Genomic DNA, 24,168 nt, shown 5'->3' with positions numbered 1-24,168 from the left:
ATGGAGCCACTCCCCCCTTGTACTATAATGTATCATCTACAATCCAGTGCATTTCTATGTTTTGGTGTGCCCTTTGAAGAGTTTTTGTCCATGTTTATGTGTGCATGGTCCCGTACAAACGCTTTTCTGCACGTACAGAGTATGCCTATTTGTGGAAACGTAGAGAGAAGTTTCTGAAACCACCTTAATTACAGTCAGAACAGAAACCACAGGCTAGCTGCACTAAAGCCCTGCCTTGGCTATTCATTTTCTGTTGCTTAAGACTGTTTTGTAACCTGTGTGTCTGTGCGTGAGTGTGTATTGTGGACGACGAATCTTATGCAAAAGCAGGTTGCCAAACAAGTATACACGCCCAAAACAGTCTCGTTAATAACGTTGACTTTTACAGGATGACCCATTTCGGATCTTCCACCTAAAAACGGACAACATGAATATTAAAACCCCATAAAAGGTGCATGTATTCATGGCTTGCCAAACTAATAGAGCCTATGCAGAGAGGTTACAATAAAGTACATATAACAGAAACACGGCACACCTGACCAACACACACAACACTCTCACTAATGGTCGCGATCACACGACAATGGAACTACACACAATTAACACACAACCAATAAAGACCCCAAACCCGTTGACCCCACTTATCCAAACAACTACCAAAAGGACGACAAAGCCTCTTTGGTCAACATGCAACCTCGCTACCCAGAATCCCCTGTACGACCCCGAAGGAGTCGCCACAATATATTTTGTAATTCAATTTAGCTACATGAATAAACCGAACCTAGCTGTCTGTAAGATGAAAAATCTTAAAATGTATACATAGTCTAAAATAGTTCCTATTCCATTCCACAACATGGCTTTGAGTCACGGGCATGTAACCCGGAAATGAGCTGGAGGATGGACGGGTTGAACGAGAGACTACAGAAACGGAGAGAGCGAGAGGAGACGTTACGGCGCGCGGCTTGTCAAGACGGATACTAAAGCACCCCGGGGGGTCTCAGTCGAGATGCGGATTTGTTAACATTCAATGCAGAACAACCATCAATGAAGAAGACTGTTTCATATTTTTCCTGAAACTTATTTTTTTGTTGTTCTTTAACCGTGAGGGGGACGCACGACGATGTACGACCCGGAGGGCGAACTATATTTTGCGCTTCAATAAGTGAAGACCTGCCGCATCCAGACACGACAGGCCAATGTCATTTTCCGTTTGGGCTAACTTAACCACACATGTTGTGTGCGTCCGCATACTCCTAGCCTCATTTATTTGAAAATAAGGGTGCGGGGAGATCCAAGAATACACTGTGTGCTACTTGCGAAAAATATGAAGTGAAGAGGGCAATATGCAAGTTATTTCACTTTACTCTGGTGTGTGGCGGATTACTTAACTACCGACGAGTCATCTGTGGCCGCTGATCACTGCCCGGGCGGATCTCCCTCCAGGACCCAGAACGACAACATTGAATGTCTTTGTGACATCCGCCACTTGGAAGAATGACAGTCACACTAGACTTTGAAGAGTGCCTCAAAGACTCACCTCGCTTCAGGTAAGACACATCACAGGGATCACGCTTTCATTTTAAAATATAAAATGACCAATACATTGGCTAGCCTACATATATAGCCAAATAATAATAACAATACAAAAAGCTGGAAAACAGTAAAATGCAAGGAAATATTGTTATTGAATAGTGGTTGATTGAGTTAGTGTTGAATTGAGTTAGTGTTATTGTGGTGAATTAGTCCCATTCCACCCTCTTCTGGGAGGGTTCCACTGCTGATCACCTCTGTAAGGTCACAGGTCACATAGTATCTTGCTTGGCAAACTGAAGTGTGACCTGGAGATTTTAATGGACGACTCATGGACTTAATGTCCAACATATTAATAAAGAGCTTGACCTCAACGAGGGCAATCACAAGTGCACAATGCAAAGAAAGTACAATGACTCACTCTCCATACATAGGCCCTCACCGGTCAAGTAGCCGTGGAAACATTTTTCCACGGCTACTTCCGTAGCAAATAGTTGTAGCAAAGGCAACTTTAGGGCAGCAAAAATGAATGGACTTTCTTTCAGGGCGAATACTCACAGGCCATGAATGTGGGCAATATTGTATTTCTAGGTCTCACTTGGCCTATAAAGGCAAAATTTACTCACAATGTTCTTCCAAAGTTTCTTAAGATGTGGTTATTTTTTGGAAAATGTATTCTATATTACTGACCTGTTACTAGTTGGTATGCGTAAAAGCATTTCGCAGACCTGTAGTGGGACAGGAAATGCGTGTCATGCATATAAATCAAACCATGTTGTAGGCCTATGGCTTCTGAAAAATGTTGTGCAGAATAGACTATATGTATACGAATGTCTGTTGATGAAAAGTACTTGGATCCAAAGGGAGGTTTCTCCATGTTGGTTTGAAAAGAGGTTTGGCAGAGCTGGGTGTGTCACCACAAGATGTTTTGTTGCATGGGTAAAGGGCTGTATTACTTGGATTACACACTTAGATTGCATGCTACTTTTCTGTCTCAAATCTCTCTCTCTCTCTCTCTCTCTCGCTCTCTCTCTGTCTCTGTCAATCCGTGTGGCTTTGCAAGGTTTCGTCAGCGATGGAAAGTTTTGAGTTGTTCCAGAGTGAGTGCAGTGGCGGTGACGTCTGGTTTTAGCCAATGTAGACAGACTGAGAGGAAGAGAGACAGAGAGTGGAATGTGGGGATTAAAAAGCAAGACTGAGGTTATCAATCTTAAATACCGCATGCCTTAGTAGCATCCAATGTAACACAAAAGTTCAATAGGTCCGAAAGGATAACAACAGGCATGCTGTTCGCAGTACACACACAAACTGCATATAACTTATAATACACTAACAGGCCGCTGTGAAACTGCCCCCTCCTGTTGCTAGGTAACGGTGATTAGGCTAAGTGGAACAGCGGGGGTTGTGTGTGTGTGTGTGTGTGTGTGTGGCGGTAGGGGGCTATACAGGAATTGAGGTGAGACACTGACGTATTCAACAAGAGAAACAGGAAGCGCTGTGTGATGGGCTGTGTGTGTGTGTGTCTCTGTGTGTGTGTCTCTGTGTGGAAGTGATACAGAGAAAACATACAACCACAACTAGGGCTGGGCAATCATTTCATTACGATTATTAATCACGATAAAACTCACGACGATAAGCATTAGACATAAATGCTCGTTATTAAAAAAAGTTCAGATATGGATTTACCTAACAGCCAATCACACAACAGAAATAAACCTCTACAAGCATTTGAGATTGTTGCCTCCCTGCCAAAGGAGTTTGATGTGATAGTCACTCACAGACCTTTTAGTTTTAAACAACTTATTTTCTGTAGCATAATATCTGGTTTTACAATGTTTACATTTTGCACTTACGTAATCACTACGTAGTTCATATTTTATATATTAAAGTTCAGTTCATGTGCCAGGGCCTTTGTTCATCCACTTTTTATGCATTGGTTGTGCCTCTACAAGATTTAAGATGTTTTCTGAAGCCCTGCCAAAGGTGTTTAATGTGAAAGTCAGAGCTTTATTTTTTATTTACATTATCTTCCATAGGTTACAAGGCAAGCTACCTTTATATTGTTCTGTTGGGGGCAGATAAAACATGTTTGTGAAGTTAATTGTTTAGATTTAAATGTGATTAAATGTTCCCTTATCACAAATATGGTAATAAACAAAAGTGTATGGTTAAACTAATGAACACTCTGGTTTCTTAAGGCTTCAGCAGTATCAAATTATATATCGTGATTAATATCGATATCGAAAAAATAATCGTGATACTAATTTTTGCAATATCGCCCAGCACTAACCACTGCACACTCTTAACAAGATGATTCAGAGGCAAGTGAGAAGGAAGTTGTCTTTCTATTGAAGGCCTCCCTAAACTCCTGTCATCCTGAGTCCTCTGCTTTCTTTTTTGCCGTGTGCGTGTGCGTGTCCCCTCTTTGTCTTGTGTTAGCAGTCCTGTCAGGGAGGGTTACGGAGGCTCCCGCCTGAATGGGACCAGGCATCATGTGACCCACACACACACACACACACACACACACACACACACACACACACACACACACACACACACACACACACACACACACACACACACACACACACACACACACACACACACACACACTCCTCCCGTCACTAGCAACAACCCCAACACACAGTCACATAAACAGTTGTCTGTTGTCGGCCCATGTCTTGTTTCTCTCTCCCTCACTGTGTTTATCTTTTCCTCTTTCCCTTGTTTTTTTTATCCTCTGGATTGCTTGTCTTCTACCTGTCCACCTATCTGTCTTTCTGTCTGTATACACGTACATCTATCTTGGTGTGTATGAGAACTATTTTTTGACTTGTTGAAACCACATTGGAGAGCTGCAGAGGACATGAGATGGGACAAAGTAGCATTATCTGGGATTAATTAAGGCAGTTGACATATCAACACTTTCATGTACTAGAAGTATTTTATAGGAAACCTATTATGGGCCTATGACCATTATTATAAATTCTTATGTTTGCGTGTTATTTGCTGATTCCAGATCTGAGATTGAAGTCGTTCAGGGGGATGTGAGTGAACTGGAGACACGACTAGATAAGGTGAAAATCACACACACACACACACAAGCATTCACGCGCTGGAGCACAGGTGTTGTTCCAGTGAGCCAGCAGGTGAAGTGAGAGTTGGTGGCTGGAGCTTTTCCCTAACCTGGTCACCAAACAGAACTAACTTCAGCTTCCTCTTCCTCTTTCTATTGTTGGAAAACGGTTTGTCTGAGATTCTCCTGAATGGTGTGTAAGTAACGGATATGGATATATTCAGACATACATCCCTAACATTCTGTGTTCCAAAATCATACTACGGTGCACTTAACTTTGGTATCATTGCAATTCCTGTGAACATTTTGCAACACACTGATAACACAAGAAACGTTTCAGTTATCTTATCAGAAGAAGAGTTTGTACGTTAAACACATCTTCTCAATCAACATTCAAGTCAAATATTGTGTAATCAAGTGCAACGTTATTTATTCTTGTGTAATCAAACGCAATCATCAATTATTTTTTATACATTGCTTCCTAGATGTAAATATACCTTTTAATCCTCCTTTCACTATCCAGTTGAAGATTGACCAAGTACCAAAGAACCAAAGACTTAGCCAATCTAAAAGTCTTAGGTTAATCTTTGTAAATCTTTGTTGATCCTCAAGTTTCCATGCCAACTGTAGACTTCTATGTCAACATCAGCATGTTGTCTCTTGGGTTCCCCTACCTAACTGAAACGGACATAACACTGCAACCCCCCAGTCCTAGAGCTACAGACCCAGACTTTACCCCGTACGATGGAGAAGGAACCCCTTTACCCCCCCATCCCCACTGTCCCCCTTCTTCCAACACACACACACACACACACACACACACACACACACACACACACACACACACACACACACACACACACACACACACACACACACACACACACACACACACACACACACACACACACACACACACGCACACACACACACAGTTAAGTGACTTGACTTTAACCATGCGTGACATACTGTTAAGTGCATGTGTTGTGTTTGACACTGGTCATGATGCGATGCTTGTGTTGTTGTTGTGGTGCAGTTGATCAAGCAATGCCACAACATGCTGGAGGCCGGCAAGGTCTACTGCCACACCAGCAAGAGCTTCGTCAACGGCCTCCAGGAGCTGGGACGCCACTACTCCTCCGACAACCTGATGAAGGTGAGTGCAGGGCCTGGTTACCATAGTGACCCTGTGCGTGTGTGTGTTAGTGTGTGTGTGTGTGTGTGTGTGCGTATATAATGCATAACATTCATAGTTCATAACAAAATTCACACTCTGAACAATTAGTCTGCAACAAATCACCAAATGTCCAGGACAGTCTAGTGTAGTGAAGATGTTCAAGGCCCCGGCCCCGAGGTTCTGGGTTCGATTCCCAATGGCCGCACCCCTCTGCAGGCGTCCTTGAGCATAACCCCTTACCCACTCCTTATGAACCTATTAATAAGTTATATTCACTGTAAGTCGTGTGCTACTCTAACCATTATGTCCATTCCCGTTCTGTCTTGTTTTAAAAGGACCTGTACAGACCTCTATATGAGAGTGCAGACCTCTGCAGATCCCTGATAGTTTACATCAATAAATATAAAACATAAACGGCTCTGATAAACATTTACCGCTTTGGCTCACCAGTATCTCTCAATGACAGGAATGCATCGACAAATTCTCCAAAAAGCTCCTAGACATCGTGGAGGCCAAGGGGGTAAGTCTGGCCTTGCCTCTGACTTCTTCTCATTCCAGCTTCCGAGCTGATTAGCCTTGGTTAGCATGTAGCGTGCAAAACGCACATACTGTGCTCCATATTTCTCTCATTCTACCGTTTGACTGAATCTCCTGACTACTAACTTCCACCCTCAGCTTCCTCTGTATGTCTGCTGATCATGGTGGCAGCACGCGTTGCTAAAATGACCCCCCTCTGCTCCCTTCCAGGAAGTGATTAGTGCAACCCAGGAGACGGTCAGGATGAAGCTGCAGAGCTTCGTGAAAGAGTGAGTGTGTCCCCCGCAATGCGGTCTGTTTAGCCTCGAAACGTACATCTGGAGCCTTCGCATGCCTTTTTAATTTGACGTCTCCCAGACGTCACATTTCACTGTAGGATTTCTGTTACGTCTTTCACAGCTCTCCTCCGGTTAACACACACACCTTGTGCTATGATTAACCCGCCATTATCTATTATCCCTTCCCCCATAGTCTCACTGACAGCGAGAAGATATTTGATGATATCATCAAGCGGTCATGAACTGTGTTGATTGTAGCTCTCAGATTTGCGTCAGGGAGACGGCCTGAGCTTCTTGGCAGCCTCCCTGTAGTGTGCTTCCTCCCACTCAACACGAGCAGAGTGTTTCCCACAGAACAGTTGGGTTCTCCACTCCCTCGTCCACGTCAACCAGTGTTGTGGCTATTTTTAAGGCCACCTTCCCGTCGCGTCAAGCCTTTCTTACCGTGCGGCGGGCAGCCCTGGTATTTCCTGCCACACCTTGCCCCTTTTGCTTCGGTATCTTTAAAGGAAGGCAGAATGTCATGTGTGAGTCACAACAACCCTAACCGGTTGCTTTATACGTCCGTCAGCCCCTCCCCAGTCGTTTCATTCATTATCAAGGTAGATCAAATCAAATCAGCTTTGTGAAAAAGCTCATCAAGTCAATGATGTGTGGCTGAGCATGCCTTAATTAAATACATGAGATACGGCTTTGTTCTCCCCTACCATTACACCTTCAATTAAATCCAAACAATGTTTTGATTGTTTTTATTGAATTTTGTTTTTATTGATCCTTCTAGGTAAGTGGTTCATTCTTTGGTTACTATTGACTGTTCTCAGTGTGATTTCATTTAATTGTGTTTCCATTGGGGTTTTGTAAACCGCTTTACGCATCTTCTTATCCGTCAAGCACTCCGAGTGCAACGTTTTCTCCTACCCTCTCCACCCGCTGACCCTTAACGGGACGTGCGCGCAAAGAAATCGTTAAGAATGCAGCGTTTTCTTCTCCCATCTCCACCCTGCTTGTCCCCTTCAAGGGACGTGCGCAAGTTCAAGGAGGTGCGCAAGGAGTTTGAGCGCAGCAGCGAGAGCCTGGAGGGGGCGCTGTTGAAGAACGCCCAGGTGGCGCGCGGGAAGCCCCACGAGGTGGACGAGGCCAGCAACTCGCTGCTCAGCGCACGCAAGACCTTCCGCTCGGAGGCCCTGGACTACGTGCTGGAGGTGAGGAGGAGGAGGGTGGTGACCTGGAAAGCGATTGCGCTTAGTCCCGCGACGGGCCATTTTGATTGGCTCCATGCTAATTAGGGCTGAACGATTTGGGGAAATATACGAATTGCGATTATTTCTACCAATATTGCGATTGTGATATAGTACGCAATTTTTCTTTTTAAGGTTCCTTATGTTCTGTATTATTCACCATCAAGCAATAAATCATTCTATAGCATGACGAACACAACATTTGAAGCGCTCAACATATAAACTGCTCTTTCCTTTAGGCCAGGCCTATGTGTTGAGATGAATTGATGAATGAATTGATATTATAACATCTTTACTTACTGAATCTTACTGATCTCAAGTCACTAACTAGTCTAAATAATGAAGTCTAAATCCCCCCCCAATGTTTTTAAAAACTTTTTTTCTTTGCATCATTTAAGATTTGCAAATCGTGTTGTACTACATCGGGATGTTGTTTTGAATTCGATTTATTGTTCAGCCCTAATGCTAATCATACGCAACCATGTTTTTTCATGCAGTGCTTCCGCAATATTATTCCCCTGTTATGTATTCTTTAGACTATATCTTTACACATACGCTGCATTCTGTCCAGCTGTCCTCTGTTGTGCAACACTCTGTGTAGTTCTGCTAATTCAGATTCATTGCTTTGATGGTACTCGTCCTCAATTGTAAGACACATTGGATACAAATGGGAAAAAGAACAAATAATATAAATCAGGATAACCTAATCCTCGCCCTCGCAAAGGCAGCCTGCCTCATGCTGGTTCAATGTTGTGATTATGGACGTTACCGTCTGTGACTGATCTCAGTCGCTATGGCTCACAATTTGTCGCTCAAGGTTGCAGTAGCTATCTCCTTTAACAGCCCCGTGTCTCCTTTGTGTTTCAGATCAACGTCATCGAGGCCAAGAAGAAGACTGACATCCTCTTGGTGGTGGGGATCATTTTAAAGCCCAGTCCGAGATATCTGAACTTCTTCCCTCTTTCTCTTGGGTGATAGCGATCCTTGAGCTTCAATACTGAAATAACTCATTTGTCTAATATATTTTGCCCTACATTTATGGTTATATTGAAATGAATACAATGAAAAGAGAGTAATGAGATAATGCGCATTTTTATTTAATTATTTTTTCCGCTGTCAGATGTTGTCATTGATCGAGGCTCAGGCGCAGTTTTTCCAATATGGCCACAAGTCTCTATCAGAACTTGAGGACTTTAAACGCTCGCTCGGGGAAGAGGTGAGTGGCCAACGTCTAAAAGTCTTGCAATGACATTATATATAGACATAGATATATATTTAGTTACCATCTATTTGGCGCACACTGGATGTTTTGAAATGTGAGTGGAAGAAAGCATCAGGGAAATGCAAGTGGAAGCGATACAACTCGGATAATTAGAGGCAAACATGTTCATGTGAGGACATTGTGCAAATCTCGCCTTATATTTGTATTGCAACTAGAACTAGAATATAATGTAGGGGGGTTTGTTAAATAGGACGCCACCGTCCATACAGAGCTTTTTGGGTGACAAGTTTGACAGGAAGCAAGTGGGGCCTCTCAGGAAACAGGAAATTGTATGTGTGCGTGTGTGTGTGTGTTTGTGTGTGTGTTTGTGTGTGTGTGTGCAAAGCGAAAGTGAGCGGGAGATTCAGTTAGATATGACAAATTAGATTGAAATATCACGTAGCATGGGACGTGATTGGTCAGGTTTTGTTTTGTAAGGTTTGTAATGATGCAAAATTCTGTTTCAAAACACAGGAAACAAATGCAGCTCTCTGTTCTTGAACAGGAAATAAGAGAGAGAGACTCATTTCTGTTTCCTGGGGATAGCTTATCAGGGATTGATAACCTATCAATTTAAACTCCCATTCTCGTCTGTCTCTCTCTCGTTCTGTGTCTCTCCAGCCCCCTGCTCTTTGGCATTGTGATTATGCGAATATTCTGTTTTCCAAAGCAGATAGACAGGAACAGAAATTAGTCGCCAGACAAAAGCACTCTAAAAAACAAAGACCCACAGGAAGATATTCTCTAGACATGTATATTTAAATTCATCACATGACAATGAGTTGATCTGTCATTTTAAATAACCAGGTTTAGGCCTCTCCATTTCCTTTCTCTATTCCTTTCTAAGATACTTTCTTTGAATGTATTAATCCCCATGCTTCTTGGCCCGCAGCACACCCAGTCAGTGTTAAACTCTGCCCGGGAGAAGAGAGACATGGAGCAGAGACACGCGGCCATTAAGAAGAAGGTAACGAGAGACGTGCTCTGTGAACCCTCTCCAGATAAGCGATCTAGAACAAGAGCAACCCACGTGCTTCTTAGGACGCATGTTTTGAAAATCTGCACATTGGTTTCATTATCTCCCCGGAACAATGTGGAGGGTGTTTACACAGTGCTATCGCAGTCTAAAAGGCATTCAATGATTTACCTTTTAGTTTATCCACAGCCTATTGGACACGTTGAGTGGCACCCCGCACCAGTCCAAAGCCCTCTCATAGGCAATAGAAAATCATATATCTATGTGTACATTAGGATATAAATAGCCAAATATGAGTAAAAATCATGGTTGCGACGATCAGAAAAGATCACAGCTATATTTAAAGGTGCAGTGAGTAGACTTAAACGGCCCCTAGTGGAACGGCCTTGGCAGAAACGGAACCAAATATTCTGTAGTATCATTTAATTAGTTTAAAATTAAATGGAAAATAACAATCGTTGAGTGTTAGGGACCGTCCTGATGATTCAAGACGGCTCGAACTAGAGGGGAAACGTTTTTAATTCATATTTATTTTTAAGCAATAAAAGCACGTGTCGTTTTTGTAACGGAATCCTCACATGGGTCCGTCCGGCCATAGTTGGCCCTCCTGTGGGGCAGTCGTGCTTGTTTCTGTGTATATTTATTCATGACGTGTCTTGTGGCCACAGGACATGTCCTACGACGACTCCATCATGGACTTTAACGCGGAGGCGGCCAACGGCATCGTGATGGAGGGCTATCTCTACAAGAGGGCCAGCAACGCCTTCAAGACCTGGAGCAGGTGCGGACACTGGCCTCCTGAGCGGTTTCTTTCTCTTTATGTGTGCAGTGCTACAAGTTATTTTTCTCCAAAACAATTATTTTTGGTTGGATTTTTTACTTTCTCTTTTTAAATGACTTTCTCTCAGTCCAAAGACTCGCGTGCTCCTTAAAAATACAGTTGTATCTCATTCCATAAGTATGGGCACTAGCATGCCTACAGACCTATAATTAACTTAAGGGTGCTGTCCATACAATTACATTTGAAGGTTTGATTGCTCTTTAATGTTTCGTTTTTCATGGTATCATCATAACCATTGTTTGTGTTCAGGGAATTATTTAATGGTTGAAAATGAAAATGGGTCTTGATTTCGGCATTGGTTTACTTTTTAAACCTAAATCTAGACGCTGGTTTTCAATTCAGAAAAATCAACTGGTGTATCAGAAGAAATTCAAGGTAAGTGTTCAAAAGCTGCTCATGGCTGTTGGATTCCACATTCTGCTGTACACTGCTCAGCAGCCTTGGGTGTGCGTGGTTAATTTTGTGTGGGTGTATGTGTGTGTGTGTGTGTGCCTCTCCCTCCTGCTCCAGGACCAGCCCACGGTGGTGGTGGAGGACCTGCGTCTGTGCACGGTGAAGCCCAGCAGTGACGAGAGACGCTTCTGCTTTGAAGTGGTCTCCCCCTCCAAGTGAGTGTGTGTGTGTAGGGCAGGGTCCATTCCTATCCATCATAGTTGTTTTGACATCCAGGGAACCTTTGAGGTTAAGTCATGTTGTCATCGTGTATTGGCTAATGGCTTGTCAAACCGGTCTTGGGATTCTAGTGTGTGTGTGTGTGTGTGTGTGTGTGTGTGTGTGTGTGTGTGTGTGTGTGTGTGTGTGTGTGTGTGTGTGTGTGTGTGTGTGTGTGTGTGTGTGTGTGTGTGTGTGTGTGTCTTGGATAACCTTTTGTGCATGCATGCATATGTGGAAGTGAAAATACATCTGTATTGTATTAACTGCTTTTGTGTGTGTGTGTGTGTGTGTGTGTGTGTGCAGGAGCTGTCTGATGCAGGCTGATACAGAGAGACAGCAGCAGGCTTGGATGAGGGCCGTGCAGAACAGCATCGCCTCGGCCTTCCAGGAGCGCCGAGAGGACCCACACAGCCCTGTGAGCGCACACACACACACACACACACACACACACACACACACACACACACACACACACACACACACACACACACACACACACACACACACACACACACACACACACACACACACACACACACACCCCTCTCATTTGCTTACATTCATTTGTCAGTGCTTTTGTGTTTTATACACATGCGTGTCTGAGTGTTTATATGCGTGTCTTTGTGTTTATCTATGTGTGTGTTTGTGTATTCCAAGAGGGAGCGCTGCAACTCCACCTCATCGGGGGTCGGTGGGGGGCTGCCCGGGGAGCCGGGGGAGGGCCCCGCGCGGCGGGACGCCCTAGACGAGGTGCAGGCCATCGCGGGGAACAAGCAGTGCTGTGACTGCGGGGAGGCGGGCCCCGACTGGGCCTCCATCAACCTGGGCATCACCCTTTGCATCGTCTGCTCCGGCATCCACCGGTACACACACACACACACACACACACGCGCGTACACACACACGCGCATACAAAGGCACACGGCCACGCAAAAACGCATATATGTATGCACGCACACACACACACACACTGACCTACATTGTGGAAGACACAGTTACGCGGGCACACACACTCTTGATCGCACATTGCTATCCACACGCACACAGATACAAACATTGCATTGCAGACACAGGCACACGCACACGTAACGGAACACTAAAGAGGACTTTTGAACAAAGAAAACGATCACCCCTAAACACTAACACACCCACCTCTTGCACGCCAAAACAACAAAATAACGAATGTCCATAGCTGAGGTGTAATCTATCTCCGTCGTCCCAACAGGAGCCTGGGCGTTCACTTCTCTAAGGTGCGCTCCCTCACTCTGGACTCCTGGGAGCCTGAACTCATCAAGGTGAGTTCAAAACGCCGCTCTTTATAGCCACACTATCACAGACACCACCGACACCAGACTAAACTAGACTAGAGGACAGACGGTGACCATGGACTATGGGCCCTTGCACATAGAAGTAGTAGTCAGTATTAATAATCTGTGTTATGAGTGACCCCTGGGTTAGTCCTATGACAACACCTCTTGAAGAGGGTCTCTGGCTGGACTCCACAGGAGGGGGGTGTACATGGTGAGGTGGTGCTGGGTGGAGTTCTTCCAGTGGCATTGGTGGTTTTCATTCGAGGCCGTAGTTCATGTTAGCAGTTATGTTTCTAGCTCTTGTTGTCGAATTGAACTGAACGTCTTGCCGCACTTGTTTTGAGATTTAAGATGATAACCTTCTTGTTCTGATTCCTATGGCAACTCGGCACTCCATCCGTTGGATTTCATTTAGAAACTGGTTCATGTTATTTTGTAATGACTGATATTGAGTATATTGAGTATATTACCGTAAGTCCGCTTTTTCGGTTCATAGCCGGACCCACCGGATCACGTCGGAAATGTAAACGGCGTATATGTAATGTCCACATGTGTCTGTCTGTCCGTCCAGCTGATGTGTGAGCTGGGGAACGACGCCATCAACCGCATCTACGAGGCGCGCATCCAGGAGATCACCATCAAGAAGCCCCACCCCACCAGCCCCAGGTGCGCACCTCATTTGCATACCTCATCAGCATCCTTCGTCAACACTTTTTGTACAAATGCCACTCAAATGAAGTGAGTCTGTGTGGGTCATTTGGTGCGATTCGTATATATTGTGTAGCTTTTATCACAAAGGTGTCATCGTAAGGGGGGGGGGGGGGGGGGTCCTGCCTCCAGCCAATCAATGGTGAATCCATTGATTGGAACAAATGTTCAAACAATTGCCTGGCCGGTTGAATTCCCGCTCCGGCCGGCAAGCAGATAGCATCCTTAAAGTGCATTCTGGACTCCTGATATGGGGCAACATCAGGTGTAGCCCATTCATTAATTATGGTTATTGGATTAGCAGTACCCATGATTAACATGTTGAGATACACGTGTGTTCACCCCTGCTGTAACACCTCTGGGATAAAGGCATACGTGAAAGCAAGGACGTTGTTGTTTCACACAAAGGGAACTTCGATCATCCCTGTACTTATTTATCCTCCTCCTCAGTCAGCAAAAAACGTACTCTCAAAGAAGAAAGACGCTACCCTGGACACTACTGCGTCGTCAACTCTTAATGACATTATTCAGCCTTTTTTTTTTTTTTTTTTTGATTTATTTGGAATGCAGACGTCTCCAAGGGATAGAATAATACGTACATCTTGAGGAGAGACTTAACGAAGACCTTCTTGCCGTCTGCCTCTGTCGCACGCCCCCTCCCTCCCTCTCTCGGCCGTCTGTCAGTCAAACAGGAAGTGGCGGGTTGGCAGTAATGAGTTGAATGTTGCCGTGGAAACTGAAAAAAACGAGAGAGCACACTTTGGTGAAGTTGCGGTGCAGGTGCACCGGTTTCCGCTGCAGCACGCTGTAGCCTCTCTCCGTCTCGCCGTGTCAGAGAGAGACCTGAGGCCTGCCGTGCGTCTCCTCGCTCCTTCAGACCCAGATCCACTGAACGCTGCTTATTTGGAGGTGCTTAGTAGTCGTTTTCCACTAATACGTTCTCGGGGACTCCATTCAATTTTTCGCTGTCAAAACCCTTTACACTTTCACTAACATTCATCACAATCATTATTTTCTTTATACGCTTCGAACCCATGTGGTAGTACTTATTTTTAACGGTATCAAATATAATGGTCAGAGGCTGGTTATCGGACTAATGGTCCGAGAAATGTTGAGAGTTTCACTCCAGGGGAGGGAAACCAAAGTCCAACCTCTATAGTCTGACAAGTTGCTCAAAGGTACAAACTAACATAGATTTTCGCGAGCGGCGGTGGGTTGAACTCTTCAACTCTGGTGGTCTGTCCATTCAGACCAAAGGAAACGCAGAATTAGCATAATGCGTTGCCATAGGTTCAGTATGTTGATGAAGTACACGTCACCGGGCTAGTTTCACGCATCGGTCTCGATTGGGCTCTACATCTTGGACACGTGTCACATAAAACAACCCATAAATACTAACCGACATTACGTTAGAAAAGGAAAGAGTTATTAAAGCGGCCAATAAGGCGAATCCAAACCCCAACAACCCTTGTACGCGGACTAGAGAGGGTCCACACACCTGGCCGAAGGAGAACCTGCGTGGTGACGTCCAAGAGTATACTAAAAGGTACTTCAACGTCAAGCACAGACCAGTACCTGTTGCAGATGCAGAGTGGACAGTTCACAAACTGTTTTGCGGAGAATATCGGATTTGAAGATAACCTTCTGGGTTGACGGCCCCCTGGTTTGGTTCTCATTGAAGTGTGCGTGTGCGTGTGCGTGCGTCATCCAGGGGGGACAAGGAGACGTGGATCCGCTCCAAGTACGTGGAGAAGAAGTTCATCCAGAAGCTCCCGGAGGCGGGGGGCGGCGGCCTCCCCCTGCTGCGGCGCGCTAGCGGCCGCCGCACCCGGGCCTGCACCCACGACCGCTCCCTGAGGCCCCCGCTCAAACCCAAGCCCGGGCGCGCCACACTGCCACGGCTCTCAGGTTAGGACCCCCCCCCCCACCGCTTTAATAACCCAGCAGGCTAGAGGGGGAGGTGTGTGTGTGTGTGGGTGTGGGTGGGTGTGTGTGTGGGTGTGTGTGTGTGTTTGTGTGTGTGGGTGGGTGGGTGGGTGGGTGTGTGTTTTGAAGTCAGCAGGTAAAACCAGTTACCACGTTTTGAAGTTGCCGAAGGCCTCCCATGTGACTCTCTGTCTCCCTCTCCCCCCCCTCCCCCTTTCCTCTCCCTCCCGCTCTCCTTCCTTTCTCCCTCTCTTTCTCTCTTCCTCTCTCTCTCTTCCTGTGTGTGTGCTTCATTCCTACTTCTTAGGGCCAAGCAACAATGACCTTGCCCCCAAAAAGAATAATACAGGCTTTCACAAAGGTGAGACAACACACACACACACACACACACACACACACACACACACACACACACACACACACACACACACACACACACACACACACACACACTCTAAACGTGTGTGTGTCTTTGCATGAACATACGGGGCCAAGCGAGCTTCCTCTCTCTGCAGTCTTATCTGTGGATCCCCTCAGTCACAGTGGTTTGTTATCAAGGGTGTGCCGTGTTATGTGACAAATGCAATCGAGACACATTAACATTTAACTTTGTATGGCATCGGGAGGTTAATCTAAGAACTACACAAACGCACAAAAGTGGTATTAAAGTGATCATAAAAAAAACAACGGGTATTTCATCAAATATATAAACAATGAGGTGCAACAGATGATCTGCACTACTACAACCTCCTCTTCCTCTTCTACCTCCACCACCTCCTCCTTCCTCCTCCTCCTCCTCTTGCTCCTGCTCCTCCTTCTGCTGCACCACCTTCTCTTCCTCCTTGTTCTCCACCACCATCCCTTCCTCCTTCTCTTGCTCCTGCTCTTCTTCCTCCACCGCCTCCTCCTTCCTCCTTGTTCTCCTCCTCCTTCCTCCATCCTCCTCCTCCTCCTCCTCCTCCTCCTCCTCCTCCTCCTCCTCCTCCTCCATCAGCTGAGGAAGGCCAGCAGCAGCAGCAGGATGAGGAGGAGGAGGAGGAGGAGGAGGAGGACCTTAGCACCCTGCACCCCGGGGCTCTGCTGTACCGCTCGGCGGGCCGGCCCAACTTCCTGGTGATGGCGGACGCCCTGGCCCACGGCGCCGACGTCAACTGGCTGAACGCCGCCAAAGACTCCCGCAGTCCCCTGCTGCAGGCCGTGACCGCGGTGAGGGGGGTGTGTGTGTGTGTGTGTGTGTAGGGGGGTTAGTTGATGAGTGTGAGTGAACAAGAGTATGTGGGCGGGAATACGAGTGTGTGTTTGTTGATATGAATGAGTGAATATGAGTTGGTGTGTGTTAATATGAATGAGAGTGAGTGTGAGTGTGTGTGTGTGTGTGTGTGTGATACGAGAGTGTGTGAGTGTGAGGTGTGTATGTATAAACCTCCACTGGCCCCGTGCTCACCGGCCCCGTCTCCCCAGAACTCCCTGGCGGCGTGTGAGTTCCTGCTGCAGAACGGAGCGAGTGTCAACCAGGCCGACGCCCACGGCAGAGGACCCCTGCACCACGCCACCGTGCTGGGCCACACCGGGTAACACACACACACACACACACACACACACACACACACACACACACACACACACACACACACACACACACACACACACACACACACACACACACACACACAAAGAGAGATAGCTTTTCCTATTGTGATATACAGTACTTTTTACAGAGACATGCATGTGTAGCTGATGTGACGGTACCAGACGTATTCTACGGATAGAAATACACATTAAAGCAAATACACTTTCATATATTGATACCCATGAAGACAAACACGTGTAAGCACTCGACAGACTGGCTTTCCAAGCTCATGGTGAGCCCACATTTAAACCCCCCGTAAGTCAGCAAGAATTTACCTTCAGGCTAGAACCGCCGTTTGAGATAAGATTACTAAGTATTGCAGTAGAATACACAATGGATTTGATTTATTTTTTAATTTTAATTATATATATATGACAATGTTTAATGTTACGGTAATTATTTAGGGTTTCATTGCTCAGTAGTTCTTGGGAGCATATATGTTTATTGTAAGTTTAGAAACTGCAGGGAAAAGCCATTTACGTTCTTCCCACAGGATTGAAGACAGCCCAGACAGTAGATTTAGATGCCATAGGCTAAATCGACAAACTGTTTTGTAAACAACGACAACACACTTAATAATCAAAGCTGAAAACACAAAGTGGAACCACACCCTAATCATCTAGCTAGGATAATTGGTCTCTTTTCAAGGCTAAAAATCAACTTCTCAAAAAATGAAGAAGATAATGAAGAACAGAGCTTTGTAAACATTTATTTTCTCAGACAGAAAATAAATGTGGCAATCTCAAAGATCTCTGTTTCGTTCTTTTTTGTGACACCTATGGGAAGAAAACAGTCCATTGCTACACACACACACAAGTGAGGGCGGAACAGCCACTGCTAACTGATGGAAAACACGTCACTAGATCCTTGTGATTTGCATGCATGGCAGGAATTTCACCCCCAACACCAAGTTCATTACATTCATAATGCTGCCAATGCAAGTGCAATTTGGCTAATAGATACTGACTCAGCTGACAGTGATTTACATGAACCTCTTCGGCGATCTTCGAGATTGCCTTGTCAACGTAGATATTTCTTTCAGGTGGGTGGTGGACGGTTAGCATTCATATTTCCAACCTCAATTCAAGATCTTTTATGGTCATTTTCTTTTTTGTACACCCACACAAACCCAAAGAGCGACCTTTGACCTTTGACCCCTGCATGTCGCCCCGGCAGGCTGGTGTGTCTGTTCCTGAAGAGGGGCGCCGACTACAATGCCAAGGACAAGTACCAGAAGGACCCCATCGGCATCGCCGTGGAGAACGCCAACGCCGACATCGTCACCCTGTGAGTCCTGAGGGAACCCCTTTTATAAACCGTGGGGACCCATTGAAAGGACAAATGACGCAGAGTAACAGCATTGATATGTGAGGCTGTAACCGAGTCCTGTACCTCTCCCCCCCCCCCCCGCAGGCTGCGCATCGCCAAGATGAACAAGGAGATGCGGGAGACGGAGGGAGGGTTCGGCCAATCAGGTCACTCCAGGGAGCAGGGCTGGGGGGGCTCTGGGGGGGGGGCGGGACACGTGGCGGGGACAACCAGGCGGAACCTGCAGGCCCTGAAGAACCATATCAGCGGGTGGGCTCTGGGGGGCGCCGACTGATGGGGGGCCACTATAGGACTGTTTTTGAATCCCGCGCACGGTCTCCCAAACGGCCTTCGCGACGGCCGCCACACTTTAAAGTTCTCAGAAGGGAAAGGGTGCAATGTTGTTGTTGTACAGTTGTCTGTCGTGAGTGAGAGATGAGTGTCGTTTGCGCAAGTGTGTCGCGTTACAAACTGAAAGTGCTGTGAACGTGAGCGAGAGCTACTACAGAGCTGGTCTTTAGCTTGGAAGATGTTAGGTTGCATCCAGATCCAGATTGAATGAATGTACGATTATGTTCTGTTTGGGGTGTTTTTTATGTTACTTTTTCCATGCAACATTTGCAAGGGAATCGGCAGGCCTTTCTCCTGAGCTATGAGCACTCAAACAAAGTTTTGTAGAAGCCATGAAAGAGAGGGAGGGAGAGAGATAAAGGGTACATTGTATAATATACAAGGCGCAATATTTAATGTTTGCACAGAAAGATCAAACAGAATAGAATTTTCAGATAAGAGTAGAGTTTATTTTTGTTCAGTGGGTTTTGAATGGCTTTTTAAAGGTGCTTTTACATTTTATTCCTCTTCTTAATGCCTGGTGATCTTTAGCACAAGGTCTCAGTCAGTCCTTCGTGATGATGATGATGATGACCATGATGGTGTCCATGACTGGGATGACAAAAGCAGTCGTATTTGTCTTTAAAACGCTATTCTGTGAATAGCAGATTGGGTTGTTAGTAGTTGATCCATTGGACCTATTACCAATCAATCAGTTTGTATTTGTTTACCATGCTGAGCACTGCCTCTTTGTTTCTGTTGTTTTGTTGTTTTGAAGTTTTTTAACAAAGCGAAGGGCTTCCGTTTTAGTTTGGTATTGAACAGAGTTGTATCATATGAACTTCTCCTTGCCTTGCTATACATCCATTCTTCCATTGTGGCCCTGTATTAATTGTTTTTGTTTGTTTTTTGTGCGTGTGTGTGCATGTACGCATGTGTGATGCATAAACAGCAGTGCAGAGCTGAAGAAGGAGCCTGACTCGGACAAAGTATTTCTGTCGTTGGGTAAACAACGACAATGTGTTCGCTTTTGTCTGGTCTCAGAAGAACACATGTTCCCTACTGCTGGTCAGTGGACCATGTTGCTGTGCTTTTTAAGTGTGTGTGTGTGTGTGTGTGTGTGTGTGTGTGTGTGTGTGTGTGTGTGTGTGTGTGTGTGTGTGTGTGTGTGTGTGTGTGTGTGTGTGTGTGTGTGTTTGTCCTTGCCCTTGCACCCGTTGTGCCTTTGTCCCACTGTCCGCTGAGATGTCCGACTGGTCTCAAGCGCTTGTGCATTGCGCCCCCTGCTGTACCCAAAGAGGTAATGTTGCATGTGCATGTCAACGTTGTGTGCATGCGTTACATTTGTGTGCGTCTTTGTTTGGTTGTGTCGATTGTTTATTTCCTTTTTGCTTTGCCGCTAAAGTACTGCAGACCTTTAGTCAAGTCAGCAATACGGGCTCGTCTCCTAAATGGCCATCTTGGTGCCATCTTGGTTCTGAACGCTAGCTGAACCAAGATGGCACCAAGGCGGTTGTATTCCCAGAAAGGGACACGTGAAACTGTGGCCCTTCTGGGAACAGCTGTGCTTTTAGTTGCGGGAGAAGGGAGTTCATGTTTTGTTATTAATGGACGAACAAAACGAGCAAAAATCGGTGTCATCAGAACCATGAGCATCACATGGACGACGTCTCTCATCCGTCTCACCTCGGTTCTTTTGGTTGAGTTTGTGCGTATTCACGAGCGTTCCTTTCCCATCCCGTCGCCCACGCAGTGCAGATGTTTTCTTGGCCCCGGTCCGATCCATTCGTCCCAACTCTTGCGTTTTGCACATGGCGTTCCCGTGGCACCGAGATCAGGAATGCGTAGCCTCCCCATCAGGATCCCATATGGACGCGCTCGCACCGCTTGTGATTCCGATTCACATTCCGCGACGAGGCGGTTGCTGTTCAATACAATTGGATTCGGCCACTTAAGAGGCAGCACTGTGACCATGGTGCGACCCAGGCTTGACCTCGGGGTGTTTTCTTAAGGGTGACAAAATATACCACCAGGTGTGAGTGTGATAAGCCGTTTCGAAAGTCTGACTCTTCTGACAACATAGGTGGTCGTTTCCACCAGATCAGACATGGGGATCATACTATGCGGGCCAAATCCGGCCCGCATAGTGCTTCAATCCGGCCCCCGCGATGCGCTCGCAATTTGGAGGAAAGACACACTGCCATTATCCGACCCGTGATCCTGCTATTAAAATCAATCCAACCGATGTCGCTGGGTTTGACTCCCTGAAGTCGAGACTGATCTGCGACATGGAGGAGACCCTGTGAGGACCCTGCCGGACTACGGTGCCGGAGCTGAAGTCCGGCAGGAGCTCAGCTCCGGGGGCCGGCGGTTCTAAATGAGAGTATTTTATAGAACACGGCCAAAAGCTATGTCCGCCTCCGGATGATATTATGAAAAACGACTAAACGACCGCGTCGGTTTCTCTGACATATCTGGTACTTCCACAACAAGTAAAGAGTGTAGTTGAGAATTAATTGGCAGAAGAGAAACATGGCGGTCACCAGGGGAAGCTTCTATCAAATGCAGGCGACCACGCATAACAGAATTGCTTTCAATTCCAGCGATTGTGGACCCAACTTATGAACGCACACTGCGGCCGCTTACATAGCTTTACCCAATCAAAATTAAGCGCAGAATATTTAAAATGAACAAAAAGAGCATTTCTGGAAATATTTCTAACATTATGATAGGCCTACTTAATTGAAACAAAATGTATCTCACACAATTTTGTATGACATTATATTATGGGCAATTATGGGCAAAAAAGAGAAGTTGACTTCCATGTTGCTCATCTCTCAAGCTAACATAAGTGTGATGAAGTTAAAAAAATGACAAAAAAAGAATAATCACAAATTAAATCAGCTGGATAGGCATGTAATTTTCATTCAGTGATGAAGGTCTCCCTATAGCCTCAAAAATATTGCCTAAAGTCTGTATGTTAATGTATCCTGCAGACATACATTTGCAGTTTTGTTAATAGTTATCTATATTGAAGAGCTACAGCTGGTATGAATGACAGTTGAACAATATGCAGGGTCGTGTAGCAGCCTAAATGAATCCTTGAAAGCAAATCCAGTTATTGTAACCTTAGAGTAGCCAAGATCAGAGGCCTATCAAAAAATAAATGTCAGGCCTTGAAATAGACTGGCAAAGTCGAGGCAACTGTAAAGTAGCCTGATACATAATTTGCATTGAATCAATTTGTACCATTTAATCGTGTCACCATGTTTAATTGCAATCGTCTAAGGTGTGGCCCTCCGTTGACCTTGCCAAAGTAACTGTGGCCCTTGGACTAAAACTGTTGCCCATCCCTGACCTAGAAGCATGGCGGATAGATGAGCAACGCTTGCTACAGGGCACTGGGTAGGCTGGTCTGATCTTTCCAGCTCACATCCAGGTGGACACGCCCACTTGTTATGTCAGAAGAGGCAGATTTTCCAAAACGGATTGTAGCGGCTAATCACACTCACACCTGATGGTATAATATGTCACCTTTAATGTTGAGATATGAGCGCTCACTCCCACCCCCCCCTCCTCATCCTCTCCTCTCCCTCTCCTGTGGTCCACAGGGGACGCGACGTACCAAGACATCTTCCGGGACTTCTCGCACATGGCGTCGAACAACCCAGAGAAGCTGAAGCGACGCAGCGCCGATCCAAAGTCCTAGAGCGAACACACACACACACACACACACACACACACACACACACACACACACACACACACACACACACACACACACACACACACACACACACACACACACACACACACACACACACACACGTTGAGTCATAGGTCAGCTGCTGTGTTGACTCCATGGGAGAATGAAGAGAGGTCCCAGCACAGTGGACTCTTTTGTGTTTACTGGTCAAACAAGAGGACTAATGTTTGACCAGTTCACACCAAAAAGGAAAAAGGATGGTGGGCTTCCAGGGAAATGGCTTCTGAGGGAAAAGCAGCATTTGATATGTATGACAGGTCTGGAATGACTTGCCATAGCTACGGCCTGGATACACCAGCCAAAACAACTCCTTCTAACAATGTGTTTTTGGTATTGATTTATTTTATGCCGTCTTTTTTTTTTTTTTACTGTCGCCTACAAATAAAATGCAATGCATGATCCTTTTAGTCCGTTTCGAGGTTGCTTGCTTCCGGTGGTTCATGGTTCATGTCAGCGGTTGGATTTGATTACGCCGCCAGATGACTGCCTAACTGCACACGAGCGGCCTCTCGTGGCCAGAGTAGCGCCCCGCATATGGGACGCTTTTTGGGAGGTGACGTTGTTAAGCGCAACAAAAAATCTATATCTTCAAGCCAGGTAATAGTGCGAGCTTTTTCAACTTTGGTTAACTAATACAGACAACAAAGGTGGAGCTGAAATGTATGGTTGAGACTGTTGAGTCAATATGTTGAAGAGAAAACAGCAATGCCTTTCTTTTATTTTAGTTAAAGTTAAAGTTAAAATATGTATTTGGGGACGCTCATGTCTTTATCAAAAGAAGATGAGGAAAATAAATAAAAGTCTTGGTTTGATAACGTCTTGTAGCAGCGTGGGTCCATGGGTGTTGTTGTCTTCACAACTATTGATCTGAGACGACTCAGCAGCCAACATGTTCACCGACGATGTAACGTATGTAATTTGGTGAAAAACGAGTTTGATCCTTTGTGGTATGGTCGTCTCGGGCTAGGTATGACTCGGAGTGGTAAATATTCAACAAGTGTTTTTTTTACAACAGAGACAAGGTAAACAAGCTTATGTTCTGGAGGTGGTTCATCAAGCATCTCTCGAACACATGTAAGAAAAGTTTATATTGGAAGTGGGCAGACTTTTAAATAAGCCACGCCTATATGTTCGGTAAAACTTTGGTCTGTCATTGCTTTAGCGGAAATGGCAAAGTGGCGATATTTGTAGTCCTTAACCCATCTACAAAGTAGGCAAACTCATTAAACCTTATATGGTGTGTCCATTATGTGGAGAAGAAACCATTTATAACTGTTAGCTCGAAACATGTCATCAGAAGAGGCATAGACTAAAGTAATTGACATCCCATTTCATTGTAATGAAATAGCCGCTACCTTGAGATGAGCTGTAGATGAGTTGCATTGAGAATTACACCGTAGGCTAATTAAGCCGTTATCCGGGGTCAAAACAATCACAATAACAGCAATGTTTGTGTGTTGAATGTTGTAACTTTAAATTGTAGCACATCGTAGTAGGCTTGATTGATATTAAAATGTCACATCACTTATTAGGGCATGTAGCCTTCTATAACAGTTATCACTGTGTTAGAAAGCTATGTGATGCACAGCTGGTGCAACAGGCTGACTCGCTCATGTGTATAT

The 24,168-nt window shown here is 45.5% G+C and overlaps 2 protein-coding genes across 4 annotated transcripts in view; both read left to right on the top strand.

Annotated features, from left to right (window-relative positions):
* Window positions 1–24,168, top strand: part of LOC115529800 (GTPase IMAP family member 9-like) — a 54,364-nt gene that overhangs the window by 15,039 nt on the left and 15,157 nt on the right. The gene's annotated exons all lie outside the window — the stretch shown is intronic.
* acap1 (ArfGAP with coiled-coil, ankyrin repeat and PH domains 1) lies at window positions 928–22,953 on the top strand. Its single transcript, XM_030338838.1, has 23 exons — window positions 928–1,547; window positions 4,550–4,607; window positions 5,643–5,762; window positions 6,250–6,303; window positions 6,531–6,589; window positions 7,617–7,800; window positions 8,704–8,748; window positions 8,957–9,052; window positions 9,990–10,064; window positions 10,742–10,854; window positions 11,238–11,289; window positions 11,425–11,522; window positions 11,872–11,983; window positions 12,226–12,431; window positions 12,794–12,863; window positions 13,450–13,544; window positions 15,298–15,494; window positions 15,820–15,873; window positions 16,507–16,718; window positions 16,974–17,083; window positions 18,319–18,429; window positions 18,556–18,617; window positions 22,392–22,953. Exons 1-23 carry the CDS (start codon window positions 1,495–1,497, stop codon window positions 22,487–22,489), a joined length of 2,334 nt encoding a protein of 777 aa, XP_030194698.1. The 5' UTR covers window positions 928–1,494; the 3' UTR covers window positions 22,490–22,953.

The sequence above is a fragment of the Gadus morhua genome, chromosome 17 (assembly GCF_902167405.1).
Source record: "Gadus morhua chromosome 17, gadMor3.0, whole genome shotgun sequence".
Taxonomy (NCBI): Eukaryota; Metazoa; Chordata; class Actinopteri; order Gadiformes; family Gadidae; genus Gadus; species Gadus morhua.
Note: the sequence above shows the minus strand (reverse complement) of the source record. Positions and strands in the feature narration are given on the sequence as shown.